At 52.8% G+C, this 17,551-nt stretch overlaps 1 protein-coding gene across 1 annotated transcript; it reads left to right on the plus strand.

Moving 5' to 3' along the window:
* The first annotated feature begins 323 nt into the window (after positions 1-323).
* LOC119928755 (vegetative cell wall protein gp1-like) lies at positions 324-17,132 on the plus strand. Its single transcript, XM_038747270.1, has 6 exons — positions 324-521; positions 4,083-4,225; positions 4,750-5,852; positions 9,505-9,620; positions 10,089-10,269; positions 17,068-17,132. The coding sequence occupies exons 1-6, from the start codon at positions 324-326 to the stop codon at positions 17,130-17,132; spliced, it is 1,806 nt and encodes a 601-aa protein (XP_038603198.1).
* Positions 17,133-17,551: the final 419 nt, after the last annotated feature.

Consider the following 17,551-nt stretch of genomic DNA (forward strand, 5'->3'; position numbering starts at 1 on the left):
CAGGGCCTCCGCTCCCGCTCTGGAATGTGCCCATCCCCAGACTTCCCCTCCGCCCACTCCCGGCTTCCCCATCCCCGGCCTGGGACTTTGCCCGGTCCAATCCACCCCTGGGAACCGAGGGGTGGGCGAGGCCGCTGATGCCCACTGAGGCAGCGGCCTCTTCCCACCCTCGGAGACCCGTGTCCGGGTGGTTTCCCAGGCCCTTGGCCGTCCATTCCCAGGGCACCAGAACCATCGGCCCTTCCCTGCGAAATTAGGGGCAATAAGGCCCAGAAAGAGGGGAGAGGAGAGTGGGAAGAGGAGGCAGAGGACAGGGCGGGTTAATGAATCACCCCAACAGTCCTACCTGGAAGGTTTATAAGCGCTTCGGCCCCGGAGGTGGAAACTTTGGGCCCGGGAAGCTGAGGATAAAGACGCGGAAAAGGGAGGACGACGACGGGGCCGCCATGACCGGTCTTGGGCTCCCCGTGGCGGTGGGCATCCTGCTGCTGGCCCAGGTGGCCCAGCCCGTCTTCGTCCAGGTGAGGCCCCCCGGAGCCAGGCTTGCCGCTCGGGGAGACGCTCAGGGTCCCTCTCGGGCTGACGAGACAATCAATCAATCAATCAATCGTATCTATTGAGCGCTTACGGTGTGCAGAGCACCGGACGAAGCGCTCGGGAAGTCCAGGTTGGCGACATATAGAGACGGTCCGGGGGATCGGAGTCGTAGGGAGATTGGCTCTCACTAGGCAGGGGGAACCAACCTGTAAGGCCCGCTGTTGGGTAGGGACTGTCTCTATATCAATCAATTAATATCGATTGTATTTATTGAGCGCTTATTGTGTGCAGAGCACTGGACTAGGCCAAATGGGCAACATCTAGAGACAGTCCGGGGGATCGGAGTCGTAGGGAGATGGGCTCCCACTAGGCAGGGGGAACCAACCTGTAAGGCCCGCTGTTGGGTAGGGACCGTCTCTATATCAATCAATCAATTAATCAATCGTATTTATTGAGCGCTTACCGTGTGCAGAGCACCGGACTAAGCGCTTAGAAAGTCCAAGTTGGCGACATATAGAGACGGTCCGGGGGATCGGGGTCGTAAGGAGATGGGCTCCCACTAGGCAGGGGGAACCAACCTGTAAGGCCCGCTGTTGGATAGGGACCGTCTCTATAACAATCAGTCAATTAATATCAATCATATTTATTGAGCGCTTACGGTGTGCAGAGCACCGGACTAAGCGCTTGGGAAGTCCAAGTTGGCAACATATAGAGACGGTCCGGGGGATCGGAGTCGTAGGGAGATTGGCTCTCACTAGGCAGGGGGAACCAACCTGTAGGCCCGCTGTTGGGTAGGGACCGTCTCTATATCAATCAATCAATTAATCAATCGTATCTATTGAGCGCTTACTGTGTGCAGAGCACTGGACTAAGCGCTTGGGAAGTACAAGTTGGCGACATATAGAGACGGTCCGGGGGATCGGAGTCGTAGGGAGATTGGCTCTCACTAGGCAGGGGGAACCAACCTGTAGGCCCGCTGTTGGGTAGGGACTGTCTCTATATCAATCAGTTAATATCAATCGTATTTATTGAGCACTTATTGTGTGCAGAGCACTGGACTAGGCCAAGTGGGCAACATCTAGAGACGGTCCGGGGGATCGGGGTCGTAGGGAGATGGGCTCCCACTAGGCAGGGGGAACCAACCTGTAGGCCCGCTGTTGGGTAGGGACCGTCTCTATATCAATCAATTAATATCGATCGTATTTATTGAGCGCTTACTGTGTGCAGAGCACTGGACTAAGCGCTTGGGAAGTCCAAGTTGGCAACATATAGAGACGGTCCGGGGGATCGGAGTCGTAGGGAGATTGGCTCTCACTAGGCAGGGGGAACCAACCTGTAAGGCCCGCTGTTGGGTAGGGACCGTCTCTATATCAATCAATTAATATCAATCATATTTATTGAGCGCTTACGGTGTGCAGAGCACTGGACTAAGCGCTTGGGAAGTCCAAGTTGGCAACATCTAGAGACGGTCCGGGGGATCGGAGTCATAGGGAGATGGGCTCCCACTAGGCAGGGGGAACCAACCTGTGGGCCCGCTGTTGGATAGGGACCGTCTCTATATCAATCAATTAATCAATCGTATTTATTGAGCGCTTACGGTGTGCAGAGCACTGGACTAAGCACTTGGGAAGTCCAAGTTGGCAACATCTAGAGACGGTCTGGGGGATCGGAGTCGTAGGGAGATTGGCTCCCACTAAGCAGGGGGAACCATCATCATCATCAATTGTATTTATTGAGCACTTACTGTGTGCAGAGCACTGTACTAAGCGCTTGGGAAGTACAAATTGGCAACATATAGGGACAGTCCCTACCCAACAGTGGGCTCACAGTCTAAAAGACTGTGACCAACCAACCTGTAGGTCCGCTGTTGGGTAGGGACTGTCTCTATATGTTGCCAACTTGGACTTCCCAAGCGCTTAGTGCTCAATAAATACGATTGAATGAATGAATGAATGAATGAATGAATGAATGGAGGGTGAATATGACCTTTGTGGGTGGAGGGAGGGTGGGCAGACCCAGGCAGGCCTGTGACTGAGTGAACAGGCCTATCCCTCAGACCCGCCACCCTCCCTGAGGAGACGGTGCCACCACGTCGGTAGCCCCTGAATCAATCAACCAATCAATCGTATTTATTGAGCGCTTACTGTGTGCAGAGCACTGTACTAAGCGCTTGGGAAGTACAAGTTGGCAACATATAGAGACGGCCCCTACCCAACAGTGGGCTCACAGTCCGGCTGGTCTTTCCGGCGGCCTGACCCTGCGCGGACCTCGATGGAAAGAGCCCGGGCTTTGGAGTCAGAGGTCGTGGGTTCTAATCCCAGCTCCGCCACTTAGCCGTGTGATTTTGGGGCGAGTCACTTCACTTCTCCGGGCCTCGGTGACCTCATCTGTCAAATGGGGATTAAGACTGTGAACCCCACGAGGGACAACCTGATTACCTTGCATCTCCCCCAGCGCTTAGAACAGTGCTTGGCACATAGTAGGTGCTTAACAAATACCATCATTATTATTATTATTATTATTATTATTATTGTTATTAAAAAAGGGAGGAGGAGGACGGCTGCCATGACCAGTCTTGGGCTCCTTGTGGTGGTGATGGTGGTGGGCAAGCGCTTAGTACAGTGCTCTGCACACAGTAAGCGCTCAATAAATACGATTGAATGAATGAATGAACGGGTGGCCCAGCCCGTCTCCGAGGTTGCCTGAAGGGGGCAGTGTGGAGCCCGCCCTCTCCCTTCCCCGCCTTCCCATTGGCCCTGGCAAGCACCGCCCCTAATTTCTGCCCAATCAGAAAGCGGGGAGAGGCTCGCGCTCGCTCCGCTCCCCGGCTCCGCCTGCCGATTGGCCCCGGAAAGTCCCGCTCCTAATTTCTGTCCAATCAGGAATAGGGGAGAGGCGCGCCCTCGCTCGGCTCCCCGGCTCGTTCGGCCCCGCCTGCCGATTGGCTCCGTCAAGCCCCGCCCCTAATTTATGTCCAATCAGGAAGCGGGGAGAGGCGCGCTCGCTCGGCTCCCTGGCTCGTTCGGCCCCGCCTGCCGATTGGCCCCGGAAAGTCCCGCCCCTAATTTCTGTCCAATCAGAAAGCGGGGAGAGGCGCGCGCTCGCTCGGCTCCCCGGCTCGTTCGGCCCCGCCTGCTGATTGCCTCCGTCAAGCACCGCCCCTATTTTCTGTCCAATCAGGGAGCGGGGGGCGGTGCCCCACCTGCCGATTGGCCCTGACAAGCCCCGCCCCTAATTTCTGTCCAATCAGTGAGCGGGGTGGGGGGCGCGCGCCCGCTCGGCTCCTCCAGCCTCGCCCGAGCGCGGCGGGGAGCCGGGGTAGGGGCCGGAGGGAGGGAATAAGGACGATGGTATTTGTGAAGCGCTTACTACGAGCAAATCACTGTTCTAAGCGCTGGGAAGAACGTAGGCGAGGCCTCACCTCAGCGCGGGATCCTGTCGGAGGGCCCGGCTAGGGGAACGTAGCTCCTCAGCGGAAGCTCCTCAGAGAAGCCCGGGTCTTCGAGGGACGCTGAGCTGGGGAGCTGCTCCCGCCCCGCCTCCAGCCACGCCCATTTAAAAACCCCGCTAATCCCGGCCCCGCCCACCTCAGCCCCAATCCAAAATCAACCAATCCCAGCCCCGCCTACTTCAGCCCCGTCCCCAAGATCCGCCAATCCCAGCCCCGCTCCAAGATCAACCAATCCCAGCCCCGCCTACCTCAGACCCGCCCCAAAATGAACTAATCCCGGCCCCGCCCACCGCAGCCCCGTCCCCCAAATCCACCAACCCCCAACCCTGCCCCAAAATCAACCAATCCCAGCCCCGCCCACCTCAGCCCCGTCCCCAAGATCAACCAATCCCAGCCCCGCCCACCTCAGCCCCATCCCCAAAACCAACCAATCCCAGCCCCGCCCACCTCAGCCCCGCCGCCAGTCATCCAACGCCAGCCCCGCCCACCTCAGGCCCCGCCCCAAATTCAACCAATCCCAGCCCCGCCCACTTCAGCCCCGTCCCCAAAATCCGCCAATCCCAGCCCCTCCCCAAGATCAACCAATCCCAGCCCGGCCCACCTCAGCCCCGCCGCCAAAATCATCCAATCCCAGCCCCGCCCACTTCAGCCCCGCCCCAAATTCAACCAATCCCAGCCCCGTCCACTTCAGCCCGGTCCCCAAAATCCGCCAATCCCAGCACCGCCCCAAAATGAACCAATCCCGGCCCCGCCCACCTTAGCCCCGTCCCCAAGATCAACCAATCCCAGCCTCGCCCACCTCAGTACCTCCCCACGATCAACCAACCCCAGGCCCGCCCACCTCAGCCCCGCCGCCAAAGTCGTCCAACGCCAGCCCCGCCCACCTCAAGCCCCGCCCCAAATTCAACCAATCCCAGCCCCGCCCACTTCAGCCCCGTCCCCAAAATCCGCCAATCCCAGCCCCTCCCCAAGATCAACCAATCCCAGCCCCGCCCACCTCAGCCCCGCCCCGAGATCCGCCAATCCCAGCCCCGCCCCAAGTTCAACCAATCCCAGCCCCGCCCACCTCAGTCCTTCTCCAAGATCAACCAATCCCAGCCCCGCCCACCTGTCCCGTCCCCAAGATCAACCAATCCCAGCCCCGCCGCCAAAGTCATCCAACGCCAGTCCCGCCCGCCTCAAGCCCCGCCCCAAGTTCAACCAATCCCAGCCCCGCCCACTTCAGCCCCGTCCCCAAGATCCGCCAATCCCAGCCCCTCCCCAAGATCAACCAATCCCAGCCCCGCCCACCTCAGTCCCTCTCCAAGATCAACCAATCCAGCCCCGCCCCAAGTTCAACCAATCCCAGCCCCGCCCACCTCAGTCCCTCTCCAAGATCCACCAGTCCCAGCCCCGCCCACCTCAGTCAGTCCCGTCCCCAAGATCAACCAATCCCAGCCCCGCCGCCAAAGTCATCCAACGCCAGTCCCGCCCGCCTCAAGCCCCGCCCCAAATTCAACCAATCCCAGCCCCGTCCGCTTCAGCCCCGTCCCCAAGATCCGCCAATCCCAGCCCCTCCCCAAGATCAACCAATTCCGGCCCCGCCCACCTCAGCCCCGCCGCCAGTCATCCAATGCTAATCCCGCCCACCTCAAGCCCCGCCCCCAAAATCAACCAATCCCGGCCCAGCCGACTTCAGCCTCGTCTCCAAAATCCGCCAATCCCAGCCCCGCCCCAAGATCAACCAATCACGGCCCCGCCCACCTCAGCCCCCGTCCCCAAAATCAACCAATCCCGGTCCCGCCCGCCTCAGCCCCGCCCCCAAGATCAACCAATCCCGGCCCCTCCCGCCTCAGCCTCGCCTCCCTCCAGCCTGAGGAGCAGCGTGGGTCATTCATTCATTCAATCGTACTTTTTGAGCGCTTACTGTGTGCAGAGCACTGTACTAAGCGCTTGGGAAGTACACGTTGGCAACATACAGAGAAGGCCCCTACCCAACAGCGGGCTCACAGTCTAGAAGAGCCTGGTCTTGAGAGTCAGAGGTCGTGGGTTCTAATCCTGACACTGCCATTCATTCAATCGTATTTATTGAGCGCTTACTGTGGGCAGGGCACTGTACGAAGCGCTTATCAGCTGTATGACTTTGGGCAAGTCACTTCCTTCTCTGTGCCTCAGTTCCCTCATCTGTGAAACAAGCGCTTAGTACAGTGCTCTGCCCACAGTGAGCGCTCCATAAATACGATTGAATGAAATGGGGATGAACACTGTACTAAGCGCTTATCAGCTGTGTGACTTTGGGCAAGTCACTTCCTTCTCTGTGCCTCAGTTCCCTCATCTGTGAAACAAGCGCTTAGTACAGTGCTCTGCCCACAGTGAGCGCTCCATAAATACGATTGAATGAAATGGGGATGAACACTGTACTAAGCGCTTATCAGCTGTGTGACTTTGGGCAACTCACTTCCTTCTCTGTGCCTCAGTTCCCTCATCTGTGAAACAAGCGCTTAGTACAGTGCTCTGCCCACAGTAAGCACTCCATAAATACGATTGAATGAAATGGGGATGAAGACTGTGAGCCCCACGTGGGACAACCTGATCACCCTGTAACCCTCCCAGTGCTTAGAACAGTGCTTGGCACATAGTAAGCGTTTAACAAATGCCATCATTAATAGTCTCTGTGCCTCGATTATCTCATCTGTCAAATGGGGATGAAGACTGTGAGCCCCACGTGGGACAACCTGATCACCCTGTATCTCCCCCAGCGCTTAGAACAGTGCTTGGCACATAGTAAGCGCTTAACAAATACCATTATTATTATTATTATTATTATTATTATTATTATTATTATTCCCACTTATCCCAGCCCTGGCCTCCCACCAACCCTGCCCCCAAGTCCCACCCATCCCAGCCCCACCTCCTCACTCCCGCCTATAATTCATTCATTCAATTGTATTTAGTGAACGCTTCCTATTCATTCATTCAATCATATTTATTGAGCGCTTACTGTGTGCAGAGCACTGTACTAAGCGCTTGGGAAGTCCAAGTTGGCAACATCTAGAGACAGTCCCTACCCAACAGTGGGCTCACAGTCTAGAAGGGGGAGACAGAGAATAAAAGCAAACATATTAACAAAATAAAATAGAATAGAATAAACATGTACAAGTAAAATTAATCAATAGAGTAATAAATACATACATATACACATATACAGGTGATGTGGGGAGGGGAAGGAGGTAAGGCGGGGGGATGGGGAGGGGGAGGAGGGGGAGAATGAATTCATTCATTCAATCGTATTTATTGAGCACTCCCTATGTGCAGAGCACTGTACTAAGCGCTTGGAAAGAACAATTCAGAAACAGATAGAGGCGTTCCCTACCCAACAACAGGCTCGCAGTCTAGAAGGGGGAAGACAGACAACAAAACATAACAAGTAGACAGGTGTCAATACCATCGGAATAGATCGATAGAATTATAGGTATATACACATCATTAATCATCAATCAATCAATCGTATTGAGCGCTTACTGTGTGCAGAGCACTGGACTAAGCGCTTGGGAAGTACAAGTTGGCAACATATAAAATAGAGTAATAAGTCTGTACAGATATACAGCAGTGCTGTGGGGAGGGGAAGGGGGTAGGGGAGAGGGAGGGGAGGAGGAGAGGGAAAAGGGGGCTCAGTGTGGGAAGGCCTCCTGGAGGAGGTGAGCTCTCAGTAGGGCTTTGAAGGGAGGAAGAGAGCTAGCTTGGCGGATGGGCGGAGGGAGGGCATTCCGGGCCAGGGGGAGGATGTGGGCCGGGGGTCGAGCCCGTTGTTGGGTAGGGACCGTCTCTCTAAGTTGCCAACTTGTACTTCCCAAGCGCTTAGTACAGTGCTCTGCACACAGTGAGCGCTCAATAATTAACCATCAGACTGTACACTGGCGAAAAATCATATCATCATCATCATCATCAATCGTATTTATTGAGCGCTTACTGTGTGCAGAGCACTGGACTAAGCGCTTGGGAAGTACAAATTGGCAACATATAGAGACAGTCCCTACCCAACAGTGGGCTCACAGTCTAAAAGGGAGAGACAGAGAACAAAACCAAACATACTAACAAAATAAAATACATAGATATGTACAAGTAAAATAAATAAATAAATAGAGTAATAAATCTGTACAAACATATATACAGGTGCTGTGGGGAAGGGAAGGAGGTAAGATGGGGGAGAAGGAGAGGGGGACCAGGGGGAGAGGAAGGGAGGGGCTCAGTGTGGGAAGGCCTCCTGGAGGAGGTGAGCTCTCAGTAGGGCCTTGAAGGGAGGAAGAGAGCTGAAATCAGTCACAGAAAATTTGGCATGGACGGAAGGAAGGGAAGCTCTATCTAATGTCATATTATTATCATCATTATTATCATTATATTATTATCATATGTCGACCCCCGGCCCACGTCATCCCCGGGGCCCGGAATGCCCTCCCTCTGCCCCTCCGCCAAGCTCGCTCTCTTCCTCCCTTCAAGGCCCTACTGAGAGCTCACCTCCTCCAGGAGGCCTTCCCACACTGAGCCCCTTCCTTCCTCTCCCCCTCCTCCCCCTCTCCATCCCCCCCATCTTACCTCCTTTCCTTCCCCACAGCACCTGTATATATGTATATATGTTTGTACAGATTTATTACTCTATTTTATTTGTACATATTTATTCTATTCTATTTTATTTTGTTAATATGTTTGGTTTTGTTCTCCGTCTCCCCCTTCTAGACTGTGAGCCCGCTGTTGGGTAGGGACTGTCTCTATATGTTGCCAACTTGTCCTTCCCAAGCGCTTAGTACAGTGCTCTGCACACAGTAAGCGCTCAATAAATACGGTTGATTGATTGATTGATATTATTGTTTGAGGTGCCTAATTTCACTTACTCCCATGGGACCCTGGCAGTTTACAGATTCTAGGACTGTAGCAGGGATTCCACTTCTAACTAAGGGTTCGTCCCAGCCTTTTATTTATTTATAACTCTATTTATTGATTTATTTTACTTGTACATGTTTATTCTATTTATTTTATTCGGTTCATATGTTTTGTTTTGTTGTCTGTCTCCCCCTTCTAGACTGTGAGCCCTCTGTTGGGTAGGGACCATCTCTATTATATTGCCAACTTGTACTTCCCAAGCGCTTAGTCCAGTGCTCTGCACACAGTAAGCGCTCAATCCATGTGACTGACTGAATGAATGAATATTGATTTTGTTAATGACGTGCATCTAGCTTTACTTCTATTTGTTCTGACAACTTGACACCTGTCCACATGTTTTGTTTTGTTGTCTGTCTCCCCCTTCAAGACTGTGAGCCCGTTGCTGGGTAGGGACTGTCTCTATTATGTTGCCAACTTGCACTTCCCAAGCGCTTAGTACAGTGCTCTGCACACAGTAAGCGCTCAATAAATATGATTGAATGAATGAATGAATGAAATACGATAGAATGAGTGAATGACAGGCAAGAACGAGGCCCAGTGAGGAGGTTAGACTGTCCCAGCCCTTGCCCACCTCAACCCCGACCCCGCATCCATTTTAGCCCCCCCATCCGTCACCCTGAAGGGCCCTGAGGGTCCCCAGGGTGGGCACCGGGCAGAGGAAGAAGGCTGGCAGGGCCTGGCAATCCGGTCGGCGCAGTGCGATCCGTCAGGGCCCGTGGGGACGGCTGGGAGGCAGGAACACCGGGGTCCACTCGGAAGGCTCGCCCCTGAAATATCTGGCTGAAACCATTATTCCTATGGAAAATGTCCCTTAGAAAACGCACATTTGTCGGAGTGGCTCCTAGAGCAGAGTGGCGGGTGGTCACTCTGAGCCAGACTGCACAGGCCTCTGATTACTTCTCGAGGGCTTAGTCCAGTGCTCTGCACACAGCAAGCGCTCAATAAATGCGATTGAATGAATGAATGAATAAGTCCATAACCTTGGCATTATCCTTGACTCCTCTCTCTTCTTCCTCCCACATATTCAAGCCATCACTAAATTGGCTGACACACTCCACCCGGCCCCCATCCCACCCCATCCCACCCCATCCCATCCCATCCCATTATCCCCACTGGTGAAAGGCCCAAATCCTGAGGCTTTGGGGTCCAGGTACCTGACAGATCTTCTCTCTCCCGGGCTCAGGACAGTGGTTTCCAGTTTCCACTGGATGCCGTGAAGAAGCTGGCTGATCTCCTGGAGGCCCCCGGTGCCCAGCTGCAGAGCCGGACCGCCGGCTTGTCCGTCTGCACTCACCCTTCCCTGCCACCCGAATTCCTGCCCGTCTGCAAGAGCAAAGAAGCCCCAGGCATCTTCAAACGCCTGAGTATGTGCCTTCTTTTCATCCTTTGGCTGGGACCAGAGGTTCTCCTAGAATCTGCGGGGTCTCCCCTAATAATAATAATAATGGTACGTGTTAAGCGCTTACTATGTGCAAAGCACTGCTCAGGTTACAAGGTGATCAGGTTGTCCCACGGGGGGCTCACAGTTTTAATCCCCATTTTACAGATGAGGGAACTGAAGCCCAGACAATAATAATAATGATGGCATTTGTTAAGCGCTTACTATGTGCAAAGCACTGTTCTAAGCGCTGGAGGTGGCTATATGGAGATCAGTTTGTCCCACGGGGGGCTCACAGTTTTAATCCCCATTTTACAGATGAGGGAACTGAAGCCCAGACAATAATAATAATGATGGCATTTGTTAAGCACTTACTATGTGCAAAGCACTGTTCTAAGTGCTGGAAGCGGCTATAAGGTGATCAGGTTGTCCCAAGTGGGGCTCACAGTCTTAATCCTCATTTTCCAGATGAGGTAACTGAGGCACAGAGAAACTAAGTGACTTGCCCAAGGTCGCACAGCTGACGATTGGTGGACAAGTGAAGTGACTTTGCCCAAAGTCACGCAGCTGACAGTTGGAGGAGCCGGGATTTGAACCCACGACCTCTGACTCCAAAGCCCGGGCTCTTTCCACTGAGCCACGCTGCTTCTCTGTATTAATCTCCATTTTACAGATGAGGGAACTGAGGCCCGGACAAGAATAATAATAATGATGGCATTTGTTAAGCACTTACTATGTGCAAAGCACTGTTCTAAGCGCTGGAGGCGGCTATAAGGGGACCAGCTTGACCCTAGTGGGGCTCACAGTCTTAATCCCCATTTTCCAGATGAGGTAACTGAGGCACAGAGAAGCTAAGTGACTTGCCCAAGGTCGCATAGCTGAGGATTGGTGGACAAGTGAAGTGACTTCCCCAAAGTCACGCAGCTGATAGTTGGCGGAGCTGGGATTTGAACCCACGACCTCTGACTCCAAAGCCCGGGCTCTTTCCACTGAGCCATGCTGCTTCTCTGTATTAATTTCCATTTTACAGATGAGGGAACTGAGGCCCAGACAAGAATAATAATAATGATGGCATTTGTTAAGCACTTACTATGTGCAAAGCACTGTTCTAAGCACTGGAGGCGGCTATAAGGGGATCAGGTTGTCCCAAGTGGGGCTCACAGTCTTAATCCCCATTTTCCAGATGAGGTAACCGAGGCACAGAGAAGCTAAGTGACTTGTCCAAGGTCGCACAGCTGACGATTGGTGGAAAAGTTAAGTTACTTGCCCAAAGTCACACAGCTGATAGTTGGCGGAGCTGGGATTTGAACCCACGACCTCTGACTCCAAAGCCCGGGCTCTTTCCACTGAGCCACGCTGCTTCTCTGTATTAATCTCCATTTTACAGATGAGGGAACTGAGGCCCGGACAAGAATAATAATAATGATGGCATTTGTTAAGCGCTTACTATGTGCAAAGCACTGTTCTAAGCGCTGGAGGCGGCTATAAGGGGATCAGGTTGTCCCAAGTGGGGCTCACAGTCTTAATCCCCATTTTCCAGATGAGGTAACTGAGGCACAGAGAAGCTAAGTGACTTGCCCAAGGTCGCACAGCTGACGATTGGTGGAAAAGTTAAGTTACTTGCCCAAAGTCACACAGCTGATAGTTGGTGGAGCCGGGATTTGAACCCACGACCTCTGACTCCAAAGCCCGGGCTCTTTCCACTGAGCCACGCTGCTTCTCTGTATTAATCTCCATTTTACAGATGAGGGAACTGAGGCCCGGGCAAGAATAATAATGATGATGGCATTTGTTAAGCACCTACTATGTGCAAAGCACTGTTCTAAGCACTGGAGGCGGCTATAAGGGGATCAGGTTGTCCCAAGTGGGGCTCACAGTCCTAATCCCCATTTTCCAGATGAGGTAACTGAGGCACAGAGAAGCTAAGTGACTTGCCCAAGGTCGCACAGCTGACGATTGGTGGAAAAGTTAAGTGACTTGCCCAAAGCCACACAGCTGATAGTTGGTGGAGCCGGGATTTGAACCCACGACCTCTGACTCCAAAGCCCGGGCTCTTTCCACTGAGCCACGCTGCTTCTCTGTATTAATCTCCATTTTACAGATGAGGGAACTGAGGCCCGGGCAAGAATAATAATGATGATGGCATTTGTTAAGCACTTACTATGTGCAAAGCACTGTTCTAAGCGCTGGAGGCGGCTATAAGGGGACCAGCTTGACCCTAGTGGGGCTCACAGTCTTAATCCCCATTTTCCAGATGAGGTAACTGAGGCACAGAGAAGCTAAGTGACTTGCCCAAGGTTGCACAGCTGATGATTGGTGGAAAAGTTAAGTGACTTGACCAAAGTCACACAGCTGATAGTTGGCGGAGCCGGGATTTGAACCCACGACCTCTGACTCCAAAGCCCGGGCTCTTTCCACTGAGCCACGCTGCTTCTCTGTATTAATCTCCATTTTACAGATGAGGGAACTGAGGCCCGGACAAGAATAATAATAATGATGGCATTTGTTAAGCGCTTACTATGTGCAAAGCACTGTTCTAAGCGCTGGAGGCGGCTATAAGGGGATCAGGTTGTCCCAGGTGGGGCTCACAGTCTTAATCCCCATTTTCCAGATGAGGTAACTGAGGCACAGAGAAGCTAAGTGACTTGCCCAAGGTCGCACAGCTGACGATTGGTGGAAAAGTTAAGTGACTTGCCCAAAGTCACACAGCTGATAGTTGGCGGAGCCGGGATTTGAACCCACGACCTCTGACTCCAAAGCCCGGGCTCTTTCCACTGAGCCACGCTGCTTCTCTGTATTAATCTCCATTTTACAGATGAGGGAACTGAGGCCCGGGCAAGAATAATAATAATGATGGCATTTGTTAAGCGCTTACTATGTGCAAAGCACTGTTCTAAGCGCTGGAGGCGGCTATAAGGGGATCAGGTTGTCCCAAGTGGGGCTCACAGTCTTAATCCCCATTTTCCAGATGAGGTAACTGAGACACAGAAAAGCTAAGTGACTTGCCCAAGGTCGCACAGCTGACGATTGGTAGAAAAGTTAAGTGGCTTGCCCAAAGCCACACAGCTGATAGTTGGTGGAGCCGGGATTTGAACCCACGACCTCTGACTCCAAAGCCCGGGCTCTTTCCACTGAGCCACGCTGCTTCTCTGTATTAATCTCCATTTTACAGATGAGGGAACTGAGGCCCGGGCAAGAATAATAATGATGATGGCATTTGTTAAGCACTTACTATGTGCAAAGCACTGTTCTAAGCGCTGGAGGCGGCTATAATGGGACCAGCTTGACCCTAGTGGGGCTCACAGTCTTAATCCCCATTTTCCAGATGAGGTAACCGAGGCACAGAGAAGCTAAGTGACTTGCCCAAGGTCGCACAGCTGACGATTGGTGGACAAGTGAAGTGACTTTGCCCAAAGTCACCCAGCTGACAGTTGGCGGAGCCGGGATTTGAACCCACGACCTCTGACTCCAAAGCCCGGGCTCTTTCCACTGAGCCACGCTGCTTCTCTGTATTAATCTCCATTTTACAGATGAGGGAACTGAGGCCCGGGCAAGAATAATAATGATGATGGCATTTGTTAAGCACCTACTATGTGCAAAGCACTGTTCTAAGCACTGGAGGCGGCTATAAGGGGATCAGGTTGTCCCAAGTGGGGCTCACAGTCTTAATCCCCATTTTCCAGATGAGGTAACTGAGGCACAGAGAAGCTAAGTGACTTGCCCAAGGTCGCGCAGCTGACGATTGGTGGACAAGTGAAGTGACTTGCCCAAAGCCACACAGCTGATAGTTGGTGGAGCCGGGATTTGAACCCACGACCTCTGACTCCAAAGCCCGGGCTCTTTCCACTGAGCCACGCTGCTTCTCTGTATTAATCTCCATTTTACAGATGAGGGAACTGAGGCCCGGGCAAGAATAATAATGATGATGGCATTTGTTAAGCACTTACTATGTGCAAAGCACTGTTCTAAGCGCTGGAGGCGGCTATAAGGGGACCAGCTTGACCCTAGTGGGGCTCACAGTCTTAATCCCCATTTTCCAGATGAGGTAACTGAGGCACAGAGAAGCTAAGTGACTTGCCCAAGGTCGCACAGCTGATGATTGGTGGAAAAGTTAAGTGACTTGACCAAAGTCACACAGCTGATAGTTGGCGGAGCCGGGATTTGAACCCACGACCTCTGACTCCAAAGCCCGGGCTCTTTCCACTGAGCCACGCTGCTTCTCTGTATTAATCTCCATTTTACAGATGAGGGAACTGAGGCCCGGACAAGAATAATAATAATGATGGCATTTGTTAAGCGCTTACTATGTGCAAAGCACTGTTCTAAGCGCTGGAGGCGGCTATAAGGGGATCAGGTTGTCCCAGGTGGGGCTCACAGTCTCAATCCCCATTTTCCAGATGAGCTAACTGAGGCACAGAGAAGCTAAGTGACTTGCCCAAGGTCGCACAGCTGACGATTGGTGGACAAGTGAAGTGACTTTGCCCAAAGCCACACAGCTGATAGTTGGTGGAGCCGGGATTTGAACCCACGACCTCTGACTCCAAAGCCCGGGCTCTTTCCACTGAGCCGCGCTGCTTCTCTGTATTAATCTCCATTTTACAGATGAGGGAACTGAGGCCCGGACAAGAATAATAATAATGATGGCATTTGTTAAGCACTTACTATGTGCAAAGCACTGTTCTAAGCGCTGGAGGCGGCTATAAGGGGACCAGCTTGACCCTAGTGGGGCTCACAGTCTTAATCCCCATTTTCCAGATGAGGTAACCGAGGCACAGAGAAGCTAAGTGACTTGCCCAAGGTCGCACAGCTGACGATTGGTGGACAAGTGAAGTGACTTTGCCCAAAGTCACCCAGCTGACAGTTGGCGGAGCCGGGATTTGAACCCACGACCTCTGACTCCAAAGCCCGGGCTCTTTCCACTGAGCCGCGCTGCTTCTCTAATGCCAGGGGACAGGAGGCTCCCCTTGTTCTGGAGAGGGCAGGGACCTCTGGGGTTCAGGCAGCGTTAGGCTTAAATACTCCGGGACAGCTGGGCATCCCAAGGGTTGGGGGTTAGAATCTGCGTCCCCCAACTCCCCCATCTTTGGAACCCCCGGGCACATTGGCGTGCCTCAGTGGAAACAGCCGCACACAGTAAGCGCTCAATAAATCCGATTGAATGAATGAATGAATGAATGTGTCTCAGTTACCTCATCCGTGCAATGGGGATTAAGACTGTGAGCCCCATCTGGAAGAGGGACTATGTCCAAACCGATTGGCGCGTACCCACCCCAGGGCTTGGCACATAGTAAGCGCTTACGAAATACCGTTATTATCATGATTATTATCAATAGCAGTATTTAGGAAGCACTTACTGCGTGCACAGCACTGAACAAAGCCCTGGGAAAGAGTATAAAAGGGGGAATTGGACAAGGACCCTGTACTTGGAGGGGCTCACAGACAACAATTAGGTGAGGAGAGGCTGAGACAATCCTTTCCACCCGGACCAAGCTCCAATCAATCAATCATATTTATTGAGCGCTTACTGTGTGCAGAGCACTGTACTAAGCGCTTGGGAAGTACAAGTTGGCAACATATAGAGACAGTCCCTACCCAACATTGGGCTCACTCCAGTATTGGTTTGCTCCCCTCTCCCCACCTAAGGAAATCAGGGCACCCCTGGTCGCCCCGTACAAATTCCAGCGTCCCGATTCATTCATTCAATCGTATTTATTGAGCGCTTACTGTGTGCAGAGCACTGTACTAAGCGCTTGGGAAGTCTTATTCCCCTCTCCTCAAGATTTAATGTAAACCTCTCTTGAATCTCAAGGCCAGGAACTATCAACTCTCTTCTCCAAGCACTTTGTCATCTTGCTTTTATAGACAAAGATATTAAAATCAGAGAGAGGAGTGAATAACATGGGGTCTTTAAGCTCCTTGAGGGTAGGGATCACATCCGCTGTCTCTGTTGTACTTAACCTTCCCAAGTGCCGTCGTTCAGTATGCTGTGAAAGTCCTCAATAAGTCAACTCTCTTCTCAAAGCACTTTGTCATCTTGCTTTTATAGACAAAGATATTAAAATCAGAGAGATGAGTGAATAACGTGGGGTCTTTAAGCTCCTTGAGGGTAGGGATCACATCCGCTGTCTCTGTTGTACTTAACTTCCCCAAGTGCCGTCGTTCAGTACACTGTGCACTGTAAGTCCTTAGAGAAGCAGCGTGGCTCAGTGGAAAGAGCCCAGGCTTTGGAGTCAGAGGTCACGGGTTCAAATCCCGGCTCCGCCAATTGTCAGCTGGGTGACTTTGGGCAAGTCAATAATAATAATAATAATAATAGCATTTATTAAGCGCTTACTATGTGCAAAGCACTGTTCTAAGCGCTGGGGAGGTTACAAGGTGATCAGGTTGTCCCACGTGGGGCTCACAGTCTCAATCCCCATTTTCCAGATGAGGGAACTGAGGCACAGAGAAGTGAAGCGGCTTGCCCAAAGTCACACAGCTGACAATTGGCGGAGCCAATTTAACTTCTCTGGGCCTCAGTTCCCTCATCTGGAAAATGGGAATGAAGACTGGGAGCCCCCCGTGGGACAACCTGAACGCCCTGTAACCTCCCCAGCGCTTAGAACGGTGCTTTGCCCGTAGTAAGCGCTTAACAAATACCATCATTATTAGTAGTAGTAGTAAGCGCTTAATAAATGCCATTATTATTATTATTACAAGTTGGCAACACATAGAGACGGTCCCTGCGGGCTCAGCGTACCCCTCGCCCGCCAGCCAGCCTCACCAAGTGTCTCCCCTCCTCCAGGAACCATCGCCAACGACGACCTGTGTGAGATCTGTGCCAACGCCGCTTGTACCGGATGCTACTGAGAAGAGCCCAAAGCCTCGATCCCAAGATCCCACCCTCCGGGCTATGGACCCTGAAATTCTCAAAGACGCAGTCCCCACCTCCATCCCAGAATTCCCAAGACCCCGCTCCCCAATTTTGTGCCCTGAAGTTGCCCAGTCAATGTGGCAGTGGCTTGGGTGGGCGGAGGCACTCTTCTGATACCAAGAAACTGGTTTGGCTGGCAGCCGGCGGGCCTGCCGAGTACACAGGCCTCACCCTATCCGTCCAGTCCAACCCCGGGGGCCCAACAGTAGCCACGCTTCCCCGGTGGCGGCCAGCTGCTGCCCCTCCCAAACACTTCCAGACGGACGATTCCGCCCTGCCCGATCCCGCGGGGTTGGGCTGCAGGCCCGGCTAATCGGCCCTGGTGACGGGGACATCAGCAAGGCGGAGGGGGCGG

Source organism: Tachyglossus aculeatus, chromosome 5 (genome assembly GCF_015852505.1).
Source record: "Tachyglossus aculeatus isolate mTacAcu1 chromosome 5, mTacAcu1.pri, whole genome shotgun sequence".
Classification (NCBI taxonomy): domain Eukaryota; kingdom Metazoa; phylum Chordata; class Mammalia; order Monotremata; family Tachyglossidae; genus Tachyglossus; species Tachyglossus aculeatus.

Excerpts from the sequence above, each read along its gene's own strand:
- LOC119928755 (XM_038747270.1), top strand. The coding sequence starts at position 324 with ATGAATCACCCCAACAGTCCTACCTGGAAGGTTTATAAGCGCTTCGGC. Across the intron at positions 5,853-9,504 it reads CCTCCAGCCTGAGGAGCAGC|CCCCCCCATCCGTCACCCTG; the intron begins GTGGGTCATTCA and ends CATCCATTTTAG. Across the intron at positions 10,270-17,067 it reads AGGCATCTTCAAACGCCTGA|GAACCATCGCCAACGACGAC; the intron begins GTATGTGCCTTC and ends CCCCTCCTCCAG.